At 50.9% G+C, this 12,500-nt stretch overlaps 1 protein-coding gene across 1 annotated transcript in view; it reads right to left on the bottom strand.

The window, feature by feature from the left end:
* dennd5b (DENN/MADD domain containing 5B) overlaps positions 1-12,500 on the bottom strand; it is a 58,093-nt gene that overhangs the window by 9,031 nt on the left and 36,562 nt on the right. The window contains 12 exon segments of the mRNA XM_042078616.1: positions 531-652; positions 916-1,044; positions 1,378-1,459; positions 1,646-1,724; positions 1,944-2,096; positions 2,254-2,385; positions 3,557-3,667; positions 4,130-4,220; positions 4,488-4,638; positions 7,377-7,608; positions 8,606-9,244; positions 12,481-12,500. The exon segment at positions 12,481-12,500 is cut by the window's right edge and continues 168 nt beyond it. Of these exon segments, the coding sequence (XP_041934550.1) occupies positions 531-652; positions 916-1,044; positions 1,378-1,459; positions 1,646-1,724; positions 1,944-2,096; positions 2,254-2,385; positions 3,557-3,667; positions 4,130-4,220; positions 4,488-4,638; positions 7,377-7,608; positions 8,606-9,244; positions 12,481-12,500 (1,941 nt within the window).

Below are 12,500 nucleotides of genomic sequence, written 5' to 3'. Positions count from 1 at the left end.
GTCTGGGGAGAGGTGGCAGGGGGACACACAAGGACGGGGCAGGACAGTGCAGACGAGGACAGTGACGGATACGTCAACTGAGACGCAAAAAAAAATAAATGGAGTTACTCGCTGGCCATATGAGACTGTGTTCAAATATACTCCATTAAATTAGAGATTAGAGTCAGAGGTCGGCACAGCCAAAAGGACCAGATGGAGGACAAAGAGACATTGTCAAAATAACGGTTTTGTTTTAGTACTGCGCTCTGCTCATGGTATGGGGTGCTGTTTAAAATGCTTTGGGTCATGTTGTCTTTGTGAAATGACATTATGTCAGACAACTTAATATGTGAAGTTTGTGGTCATGTTTTCACATGTAGCAGCATTTGTGCAGTGCGGGTCCTTTGCTCTGCATTGCTGCAGTGATTGAGAGGCTTGCGGTGGGGTAGGCGTGTGTGTGTGTGTGTGTGTGTGTGCGTGTGGCCGTTGCGTTGGTGTTGTAATGTTGTGGTCGTGTGCTGCTGGAGTTCATGTGCTGCTGTGCCACTCACTGATGGTGGTGAAAACGTTGGTGAAGCAGAAATAGTCGACAGCGTTGAGACTGAGCAAGTGGAAGAGGAACTGCTCCTTCTCCTCATCACAGCGCAGGAATGCATAGCGCTTATACAGCTTCCTGTGGGACACATTACACAATCACACAACTAGCCACAAACACACACACAAGCAGTTTTTTGTAGTATTGCACAAGTTTAATTGTGATATAAAGATGGAAACCTTTGCATAAATCCATATTTGCACACCTATTTAGGACCACACATGCTCTTATACAAGTGCATGGCTCTCTATGTTCTGATTCGGAGAGTTTTTAGGGGAGTTTTTAGAGGAGTTTTTAGGGGCTTTGAGTGTTCTGATTTGGAGTGGCGGTCAGTCACGTACTTGGTTAAGGCTTGGTTGGACAGCAGCTGCTTGAGGTGCTGGGAGAGCAGCTTCTTCTCCAGGGAGAGGCGGATCCAGGCCCGGGCGCGGCCCACATCTGTCTTAATCTCGCTCATACTCTGGATGTGCCTGAGCCACGGATAGAGTGATGGGGAAACACAATGGAGTGAGAGAAAGAGAAAGAGAAAGAGAAAGAGATAAGAGAGTCAGAGAGTGAGGGAGAAAGAGACGGAGGGAGGGAGGGAGAGAGAGAGGTAATTGTGAGTGATGAAACTGCCCAACGACCACAAAACATGCCAAGAAAACTCCTCCAGCTGACAAGGGACAACAGCAGAGTCCAGTGGTGAAGTCCCCTGCACTGCCATGCGTGGGAGGCCTCGCAGGGCTTTCCCCCGCCACATCTCACATGAGCACGCTCATCTTTTTCACTCCATGAGCTGTGTAAACAGGAAGCACACATACCTCATATCTTGTATGACAGAGACGCGCAGTGTTGAGAGCCCGAGACCGGCATCAGATTTTCGCCTCTCTGGACTGTTTGACCCTGCAGGACAATAAGAAGGCCTTCAGCTTATGGAGCTTCCATACCTGTCTGTGTGTGTATTTGTGCACACGTGTGTCTGCAGTGTGTGTGTGTGTTTGTGCACTGTTTTCATGTCTGAAGTTATGCATTCACATGTACATGCATCTGTGTGTGTGTGTGTGTGTGTGTGTATGTGTGTGGCCTTGCCTGGTGAATCGGTTAGTAAGCTCTGTTTTTCCTCTCGGGCCTGATAGTGAAGGAGATGTGACCACAAGGCTGACTTCCCCTACAGATGGCCGAGAGAAAACAGGTCATGAGTCAGCACAGAGACGGCAGAGTGGCAGAGGCACGCATGGCACACGCATCTCATGCAACACAGCATTATCTCTCTTCTTTATCTTGTAGATCACCGTAGAAGATTTAGTGAATGAATATGCATATATGTGTGTGTGTGTGTGTGTGTGTGTGTGTGTGTGTGTGTGTGTGTGTGTGTGTGTGTGCTGACCTGTTTGACTTGGAGGCCATGGCTCCAGATCCTCTCCAGCAGGTCACAGAGGCTGGCGATGAGCGTGTTCTCCTCCAGGCCGGTGATGCTGGCCTCTCCGTGGCCCAGCTCCACCGCCTCCCTGCCCATCTTCTCCACCAGCATGCGCTTCGTCTGCACAGCACCACCCTTCCCGTTAACACACACCCAGAGGATACCCACGCACCTACTGTGCTCTTAACGTCCGCTAAGGTGCAGCATATCTCTGAGTGAGGTGGCATGTCTGTCTGTGTGTGTGTGTGTGTGTGTGTGTGTGTGTGTTTAGCCTCACCTTCAGGCGACACTCCTTTAGGAGCCCTTCGACAAATTTCCAATTTGTCTGAGCGATGACCGCTGGGGAAAGGTCCGACAGCTTGGGCTGCCGCAGGTTCTTCCCCAGACTACGGGCCTCCTGCATGTACTTCTACACACAGAAACACACACACACACACACACACCGAGACAAAACAGAGAGAAAGAGAGAAAGGAGTTTCAGCTTCAAAGAAATATCACAGGGACTTTTGAAAGTTTCCAGAGAAATGTAATTAAAAGATTGCTGAGTAAGTTTAACAAGTTACGGTATGTCCTCACTGAAATGACATTTAGAGGGATGGGAGGGGGAATCTGTGTGATTGAGAAGAGAGATGTTCTTTTAATAGAGTGAAGACATTATGGCACTTTGATCTATTCTCCATGGAAATATCTCTGAAGCTAGGCCCTGTTGTTTGCAAATGAGGAGGAGGAATTGACCTTGAGCGAACAGCTGTTGTGTTGTGATTCTTTTAGTTTCTCACAGAGAAGTCCCACAGCTCCATAAGTCTCGTACTTTGGGAGCATTTCTAACTTGTTTTGAGGATAATATCTGGTTAATCAGAGGATTCTCTGATTGTTTAACACTCTGTAAAGCGCCATGAGACATGTGCAATTAAATTGCTATTAAATTGAAAATTGAAATAATAGTTCTAAATGGTTTTCATCATTGAAGAGCCACACTGAAATAAAATAACACAACTACAATACCACCCCCCCCCCCCAAGAAAAAAAAACAACAACAACAAAACAAAGCAAAGTAAAACCTAAACTTCTGTTCAGTCTATCATCGTCACCTCTTCCCCTCTCTCCATGCCTCTGTGTCTAATCTGTCTCTCTCTCTGTTTTTGATCCTGCCCCTCCTTTCCTTCCTCCTCTCTCCTCCCTCTCTCTCTCGTGGAGCTAATCTCTCTGGGTGTTCTCTGCTCTGCTCTTTCAAGATCCCATCTCTGTCTCCCTCTTTCATCCTGTCACACACTGCCCACGTCACCCAGGAACCCTCTGAACCCTCGGAACCCTCAGACAGCAGCTCTGCAGCTGGAGGACATTCCACTGTGACTAGATCTCCTTTGATGGGGGCCCGCAGAATAAAGGACCTGAGGGGATGTTCTTTTTATCATTAATACGCGTGCAGGTGTGTGTTAGTTACTGACACCCATAACGTGTGTGATTCCTCAAGCAGGTGTGTGAGTGGGCAGGGGTTGATTGGTGAGAGGGGAGGGGGGGGGTAGGGGTTGTGAGGGGGACGGGGGGGTAAACTGCACATGGACACTCCCTTCACATACCAGGCAGCAGGCTGAGAAGGACTTTTTGGGCGGTTTAAGAGGTGGGGGAGGCGCTTTGTCCCACTCCCAGAAAGCCATAGAGTTCTGCAGCACCAGACACCCCTCCACCTGCTGGTGGGGTTGGTACGGCCCAAACCAGCACAAGAGCGCAACGCCAGGCGACATGCGACGACCGGGACAAACAGAACGGAAAGAAGACAGGACAGAAGAAAAAAGAAAAAAAGAAAGAAAGAAAGAAAGAAAGAAAGAAAGAAAGAAAGACAGACAAGCAGCATGCACATGAGCACACAACACACTTAGACAAGAGAACGCTGAACAGAAGACAGGCCAAAGAAAGTCCCAAACAAAACACAACGTGAAAGGGGAAACGATGGAAAAGAGGAAGGAAACTCACAAACACAGACAGAGAGACGGAGACCAAATTAAAAGTACCAGACAAACTACCTACCATACTAATAGTTTGAAAAACAACAACAAACAAACTAACAAAACCACCAGACAGATGACAGAGGAAGGGACAGGGGAACAGAAAGATCAGGACTGTGACACGGCTGTCCAGTTTGAGGGAGTTACCTCTTTCAGGTCGTTGTCCAGTCCTAGGTGTTCGTTGTGATGTCTGTGCCTGTCCTGTCGGCGCTGAGATGTGGCTGTGCGATTCGACCACCTGCAGACAGACACACACACACCATCAGAAACACAACCACTAATACAAGTACAATACTTTAGGAATCTACAGCATATCAAGATGTAGACAAACACTGCTTAAAAAGACACATATACTTGAGTATTTCCATGACTTCTTTGTTTCAAATGGTTCTGTATGGTTATAGCACAATCCAGTTGAACATATGTAGACGTCTGACACTGCTCCACAGTTCTCTATGATTTATAGTCTAGTGTACCACTAGCTGCTGTGCAGCGGGAGGCTTACTTGTTATTTGTGGGTCCGGAGGCCAGCACGTCGGCCTGCAGCTTGGGGAAGAAGCCCTGCTGGTACTTGCCCTGGCCAATCTTCATGTCCAGCAGGTGGGGGTGGATGGCCGTGTGATCGATCTTCATCAGCCGCTGCTCGATGGCCTGGGCTGGAGGTTGGATGTGGTGGGGAGGGGAGGGGAGGGGGAGGGGGGAGAAGCGACAGCAGCTTAGCACCAAAATCAAAACCCAATCAATCTGTCATTTCAAGCATGACATGATGACATGAGGGAAAATATCAGCTGCTGAGCCACTCAGTGACACAGACAGTGTGCTGGTGCCAGCGGAGCAGAGAGAGAGAGAGAGAGCGCGAGAGAGAGAGAGAGAGAGAGAGAGAGAGAGAGAGAGAGAGAGAGAGAGAGAGAGAGAGAGAGAGAGCGCGAGAGAGAGCTAGAGAGAGAGAGCGCACGAGAGAAAGAGAGAGAGAGAGAGCGAGAGAGAGCGAGCGTGTTCTGGCCTGGCAGAAAAGCACAATGGACTGCCACTTGAGGTCCCCCCACAAGGAGCCTTGGCAGAGCATCAAAGCCGCGTGTTGTACGATTCATTAGAGGACATGAGGTACAGTCCTTTCATCCTGCTCGCGCTCATCCAACCTCTTTATCTGCCTTTCTGTTTGGCCTCCAGCCCCTCCATCCCGCTCTCTCTCTGTCTCTCTATCTCTCACCCTCCCTCCTTCTCCCTCCATCCCTCTCTCTCTATCCCCCTCTCTCTATCCCCCTCTCTCTATCCCCCTCTCTCTGTCTCTCTATCCCTCTCTGTCTCTCTATCCCTCTCTCTCACCCTCCCTCCCTCTCTCTATCCCCCTCTCTCTGTCTCTCGATCCCTCTCTCTCGCCCTCTCTCCTTCTCCCTCCACCCCTCTCTCTATCCCCCTCTCTCTGTCTCTCTATCCCTCTCTGTCTCTCTATCCCTCTCTGTCTCTCTATCCCTCTCTGTCTCTCTATCCCTCTCTGTCTCTCTATCCCTCTCTCTCGCCCTCCCTCCTTCTCCCTCCACCCCTCTCTCTGTCAGGGACATGTACTGGGGGCTACATTACATAAGAGCCTGCTCCCCTGCATACGTACGGCTAGTGGAGGCTGATGGGACACTGGTCAGATTGATCCGTCTGCACGTGGGCTTCCGAGCGCTGAGAAGCTGCGAGACACCCAGGCTGGCTGGATGGGTGGATGGGTGGATGGAGACTCTGGGCTCTCCTGCCTTAATGCTCTTTCCTGAGTGCACTGTTTACATTCCTGCATTCATTAACTCTGCACAACCTACATACCGGTATGTTACGGAGCAGAGGACCTGTTTAAGCCAGTAAGTGCATGCCAGTAAGTGCATGCCCGCGTGTGTGTGTGTGTGTACGTGTGTTTGTTTGTGTGTGTGTGTGTGTGTGTGTGTGTGTGTGTGTGTGTGTGTGTGTGTGTGTGTGTGTGTGTGTGTGTGTGTGTGTATGCATTACGTGCATGTGCGTACCTATGTATACACGTGTGTGTGCGTGTGTTTGTGTGTGTACGTGTGTGTGTGTGTGTGTGTGTGTGTGTGTGTGTGTGTGTGTGTGTGTGTGTGTGTGTGTGTGTGTGTGTGTATGCATTACGTGCATGTGTGTACCTATGTATACGTGTGTGTGTGCATTATGTGCATGTGCGTACCTATGTGCATGTGAGTGTATGTGTCTGTGTGTGTACATGTGTGTGCATGACTTGCATGTGCGTACCTATGTGCGTGTGCCTGTGTGTGTCTGTGCAAATGCATGTGATTGTGTGTCTGAGCTTGATGAAAGTTTAATGAGAGAGCAGCACAGACACTTCTCCAGTTTATCTCACTAACACACAATAATGTTGTGTGTGCTTCCCCTAACATCAACAAAAACAGAAAGTCATAATTGGAAATGACGGAATACCAGTGATTCTGAACACATCTGTACTTCTTCAGATGTGCTCTGTACTCTCTCTCTCACACACACACACACACACACACACACACACACACACACACACACACAGCTGGCCAGTCATCCAGAGTTTCATTACCTATGCAGTCCTGCAGCCCTAGGCTTCCTTCTACAGATGCAGCAACCGTAATTAGTGCAGTTAATGAGCTGAAGTCAGATGAGTTTTAATTAAGACAAAAGACCTGGGCCACTCGAACACATACACTTGCCAACAGCTGACAGGCTCCCTTTAAAGGACTCCGGACTTCCTTCAGTGTCCACACGGACCTTGGGACTGTCCAGAGGCTCTGCCTCTGCCTGACCATGTTCTTTCCTTCCTCTGGCAGGAGCACTTAACATCCATGTACCCTCTCCAACTCCAGGAGATCTGAAAGACTGCTTTATGTGTCTCGCTCTCGCTCGCTCTCTCGCTCGAAAGACTTCATTAAAAACCTCCTCACATCTCTCTCTCTCTCCCTCCGTTTCTCCCCCCATGTCTCTCTCCCCCCCCATCTTTCTACCTCCATCTCTCTCTCCCTCTCTGACTATTATCAGAGCATCAGAACAGTCTGCCCTTTTGTCTGTTTGGGTGCGGGTGTGACGCAGCCAGGGAAGATTCATTTTGCCTCATCATTCAGCTAACCTTCTCCCAAAGTCCCGCAGCCTCCTCTGTCTCTGCCACTGCACTGAATGACAAAAAGTCCACACACAGTACCCCTGATAATGTACACACACATGCATACAATTCCCACAATCCTGGGAGTCACCTCTATTTGGCAGAATGCCATTCACTTAAACACTACACATCTTTCTCAGTGCATCGCAGGGATTAAATGCAGAGAGATTTGGGAGTTGTTTCTATGGGATTTGAGAGCTCTTTTGAAGGGATCTGAAAGAGCTCCAGAGACTGCGCTCATTCGACAGGTGAGCTCACCGGACTCCTCCAGTATGGTGCACCTCTGGTAGGTGGAGGAGCGGAGGCTGGGGGCACGCACGTTGAAGAGGCGGGCTTTCTCGATGCGTCCGTCAAACACCCGCAGCATGGGCTCCTTCTCCTCCCACTGGGACATGATCTTGTTGTCGATGAAGGTGGCGAACATCTGCGTCTCGATGAAGTGCGACAGGAACGGCAGGTAGGGCTCTGGCTGGTCCGACAGGAAAGAGGCCTGGGGTTGGACACAGACACACACACACACACACACACACACACTTTTATTTGCTGCTGGTGACACACTGTCCTGAACGGGCACAGTTGTACCTGCCACAAATAAATCCAATTTTCACACAACCTCGCCAATTTCTGGCGGACAGAGAACTCATTTCCTGTGGCCTTGGGAGCAGGCAGTGTCTGCCTACCTGTTACACTACCATCACTTTAATACCAAACTCATCCCTATTGACTCATCTGGGAGCTGTTGACTTTGCAATGATTCTCAGAGGATGAAAAAATACATGTTCAATACTCGAGTCAAGGAGAGCACTTTCTGGCCGGCTTCTGTCTAAGTGGGGTCAATTAAAAGTGCTGTTTGAACGGTTCTATAATGTTAACATCGACACTCTCTCATCTCCTGAGCAGCCCATTCTGAGAAGCAGAGCCTCATTAAAGGTGATGAGTGAATCTATGGCAACCCTATTTCTCTAAGAGCAACATCTGCTTTGCCTGAGGAGGCCAGACTAAGAGGGACTAGCCTGCAGCTGCCCCACATTCTAGTTAATACCTATCTGATGGATCGATGCAGACATGGCAGGGGAGGAGAGTAAGCCATTAGTGGACACACTCTCCTCTCAATTGATGTCTCTTAGCAAGAGAACAACAAGGGGACATGATTGTGTGAATGGGTTTATGTATACTTCTCTTGTGTATGTGTGTGTGTGTGTTTGCTCCTTTTGTGTGTTTCCTTCTTTCTTGTGTGTGTGTGTGTGTGGAGTATGTGTGCGTGTGGGTGTGTGTGTGTGTGCAGTATGTGTGCGTGTGCGTGTGCGTGTGTGTGTGTGCAGTATGTGTGTGTGTGTGTGTGTGCAGTATGTGTGCGTGTGTGTGTGTGTGTGTGTGTGCAGTATGTGTGCGTGTGTGTGTGTGTGTGTGTGTGTGTGTGTGTGTGCAGTATGTGTGCGTGTGTGTGTGTGTGTGCAGTATGTGTGCATCATGTGTGTATTTCCTACCTTGTCAAAGTTGTGCATCTGTTCCCGGTTGGTGAGCCAGGACTCCAGGTCGGGGGCGCTCTGGATGACGAACGCCTCGTAGTCGGCGAACATGGTGGCGAAGCGGCCGGCGAACACCTCGCGCAGCTGCACGTTCAGCTGGGCGCTCCGCAGCTCCTGCTCGTCCTCCGCCGACCGCTTGCCCCCCGCGCTGCCCCCACCTCCGCCCGTCTCCCCGTCGGCCTGTCCGTCCCGCACGCCCCTGCGGATGGCCTCCAGGCGGTCCACGGTCACGCCGGTGCGCTTGGCCAGCGCCTGCAGCCGGTCCAGCGTGGGGCTGCCCTGCAGCAGCTCCAGCACGGCCATGTCCTCGCGGCCCAGGTTGCCGTTGCGCCCGTCGTCCACCAGCTCCCTCAGCACGGTGCTCTTCAGGCCGGTGCTAGGGCTACCGGACGTCCGGCTGCTGCTGCTGGTGGTGGTGGTGGTGGGGGGGGCGGTGGCGGTCAGGGTGATGGGCGCGTTGCTGCCCTCAGGGGAGAGGCCGAAGCGCAGCAGCACGTCGGTGAGCTCGCAGATGAACTCGGGCTTGTTGGGCAGCTGGGGGAAGTCCTCAGGGAGCTCAATGGTGTGGTTGTCCACGTCCACAAAGCACAGGTTCGCCTGCGGGCACACCAAAAGGAGAGGATAAGTATGCGTGTGTGTGTGTGTGTGTGTGTGTGTGTGTGTGTGTGTGTGTGTGTGTGTGTGTGTGTGTGTGTGTGTGTCTATATACAGATATGTGGTACACATACAATGGAGAGTGAGCAGAAATAGACCAGGTACACATCATTCATATTAATTGGGAACAACCAGCATGCCAAGGGCACAGTCAAAATAAAGGCCAATGGTAACGCATGTCCAGACACCTGCGTCTGACCCACTGCTACTGGATTTGCACACTGACCTACAAACTCCAGTGTTCCCTACCGCTTGTGTTTGGTGTGGAAATAATCGGATGATACACTGAAGCATTAAATGGAGGCAGAAACAGGTGAAGTGGAACAGATAAGAGCATAGCAGTGCATGTGTGTGTGAGTGCATGTGTGTTTAAGTGTGCGTGTGTGTGTGTGTGTGTGTGTGTGTGTGTGTGTGTGTGTGTGTGTGGACTGTAAACTAATGCTGGTTTTGTCTTTAGGCAGCTGTATGGCCTCACTTTGCCTGTGTAAGAAGCACTCAAGCATAGGGGCTCAACAACTCATCCTGCCAGCACACAGGACTGACAAGCAGCTCACCTATAAAGCCACAAAATCAAGTGTGCGTGTGTGTGTGTGTGTGTGTGTGTGTGTGTGTGTGTGTGTGTGTGAGAACACAAAAAGGAACTGTATGCATGCAATGTTATTTATGTGCAAGATTGTGTGAGATGCGTGCGTGCGCGTGTGTGTGTGTGTGTGCGTGTGTGTGTGTGTGTGAGAACACAAAAAGGAACTGTATGCATGCAATGTTATTTATGTGCAAGATTGTGTGAGATGCGTGCGTGCGCGTGTGTGTGTGTGTGTGCGTGTGTGTGTGTGCGTGGTGTTTCTCTCGCAGCTCAGCAGGCCTGTCACCTCTAAAGTGTGAAGACATGTCCATGTCAGCAGCGGCAGTGGGCTGTGAAGAGCAATGTCTGACAGGGAGAGGTGAGAGGTGGGCCACAGGGACTGTGTTCCCCACTCCAGTTTCCCCTGGCCTCATCTCAAACACACACACACACACACACACACACACACACACACACACCGCTTGGACACTGAGCCAGAATGGAGTGTCACTGCTGGTCCCACAGAGGGTATCTGCAGATGGTGGTGCAGACACATGCCATGCTCCTCCACTGCCTCACCAGCATCGCGGGTGCCATCTTGCCCCTGCCGCTCTGCGGCGGATTCCCACCTCCTCCGGCCCTGACCTTGACCACTGGCTGGGCAGCTGTAGCCTTGGCAACAGAGCGGAGCAGGAGAGCCGGAACAGCCCCAAGGGTGTGTGAGGAGGAAGCATTTTCAGCCAAGTCAGCTCTCTGGGGCCCGTGTGTGTGTGTGTGTCTGCTGTCCAAGCCCTCCTTATTGCAGTGCTGACCTTGCGTGCGAGCTCTGACCTGTGCTTGGAGGCAGCATGGTTAAAATAGCCCTGTCTCTAAGCTGCAGTTTTACCCTCACACTCCTTCTCAACCCCTTTCCTCACTCTCCATCCCCTTGTTTTATAATCTTTGTTGCTTTCTTTCTCTTTCCCTCTCTCTCCATCACTCTTTCTTTCAACCTCTCATCTGTTGGGGCTGTGTTAATCTCTCTCTCTCTCTCTCTCTCTCTCTCTAGTAGCTGGAGCTGGGCTGATGTCTGAGTCATGTGCGTGGGCCCGTGAGAGGCCCATCTCCGGTCACGGGGAACAGATCTGCTGTGACGCGTCTGGTCGAGGCGACCCGGGCTCTAGCGGATGCCCAGCGCAGGAGAGGCGTCCACCTCAGGCATGTCAAAAACGAGTCGCTGAGTCACGGTTTGTTTGTGAAGGCCGTGGTGTATTCGTAGGGGTGTTGGCCTAGATTGCTCCTCCAAAAGCCCTGGCTCAGTCTCTGTGCATCAAACATGGGAGTGGAGCAGAGTCTCAACACTCTCAACATGTTTTAGCGGCTGCTTGTCCCCTGGGCCCCCGTCACCCAAGTGAACTGCCCTTCTGACCACGCTAAAGGACCGAGTGGAATGAGATGGGGAAATGGCCACTGTGTACTGATGGGAAAATGACCACTGTGAGACATTCAAATGTTTACAGTCGGGTCTCAACAACACTTATTTCCCTTCCTGTTCCAGATATTGCCATCTAGTTTCTAGGTCACGGCTGCTTGAACGCAGCATGCAGTGGAGTGGGCGCTTGGCAGCGGGGCATGTGGAGAGGTTTTGTGCAGGGTGGACGCGGCAGGACACAGAGGGTGTGAAATTGGATTTGGGCTGAGAGTGCCAGCAGAGGCTCTCCGGAGCTCTTCTCGTTCTCTCTCTCTCTCTCTCGCTCTCTCTCGTTCTCTCTCGTTCTCTCTCGTTCTCTCTCGTTCTCTCTCGTTCTCTCTCGTTCTCTCTCTTCGCACATGATTAGAATTCATGCGGTGGCGGGAGAGAGATTAGCCTGCCCGTCGAGAGCACCATGTCCGAGAGAACTGTCCGGAAGCAACGGCTCTGCTGGGCTCATCCCTGCCAGCACAGCTGAGCTGCCGGAGTCCAGTTGGGAGCGTGTGCGTTTCAGGGGAATGGGAGTGGACAGATGTTAGCGCTCATGTGGAACAGCAAGGGAAAGCTGTCCAATCATTTGACATGAAATAGGCCCAATAAAAGAGGATGAGTTAAGTGGGCTATGGCCAATTTATACACGCCATCATCTTACATTCAGGAACACATCCACTCCAGCTAGCATCAAAGACAGCTCGATTTCAGTGGTGAATCCAAATAATAGAGAGAGAGAGAGAGAGAGAGAGAGAGAGAGAGAGAGAGAGAGAGAGAGAGAGAGAGAGAGAGAGAGAGAGAGAGAGAGAGAGAGAGAGAGAGAGAGAAGAGAGAGAGAGAAAGAAAGAAAGAAAGAAAGAAAGAAAGAAAGAAAGAAAGAAAGAAAGAAAGAGCGCGAGAGAGAGACAGAGAGAGAACATTTCTCTGTGTGTGACTGAGTGTGTGTGTGTGTTTTGATGAGTGTGCACATTCAGTGTGAATGTGAAATAAAGGGGGACTGACATTGGCATAGGGAAACAAAGGAAGAGAAGAGAAGAGAAGAGAAGAGAAGAGAAGAGAAGAGAAGCTGAAGAAGGAGAGAAATGGCAGAGCAGGGAGCATGACCAGAGTTGAGGCTGAGGGGAGTAGGACAGGCAGAGGACAAGAGAGGGCAGTGGTGCCCAGAGATGACCATACCTCCTGGGGCAGCTCCAGCT

The sequence above is a fragment of the Alosa sapidissima genome, chromosome 22, assembly GCF_018492685.1.
Source record: "Alosa sapidissima isolate fAloSap1 chromosome 22, fAloSap1.pri, whole genome shotgun sequence".
NCBI classification, from domain to species: domain Eukaryota; kingdom Metazoa; phylum Chordata; class Actinopteri; order Clupeiformes; family Clupeidae; genus Alosa; species Alosa sapidissima.
The sequence above is the reverse complement of the archived record's forward strand: the minus strand, read 5'-3'. Positions and strand labels throughout refer to the sequence as shown.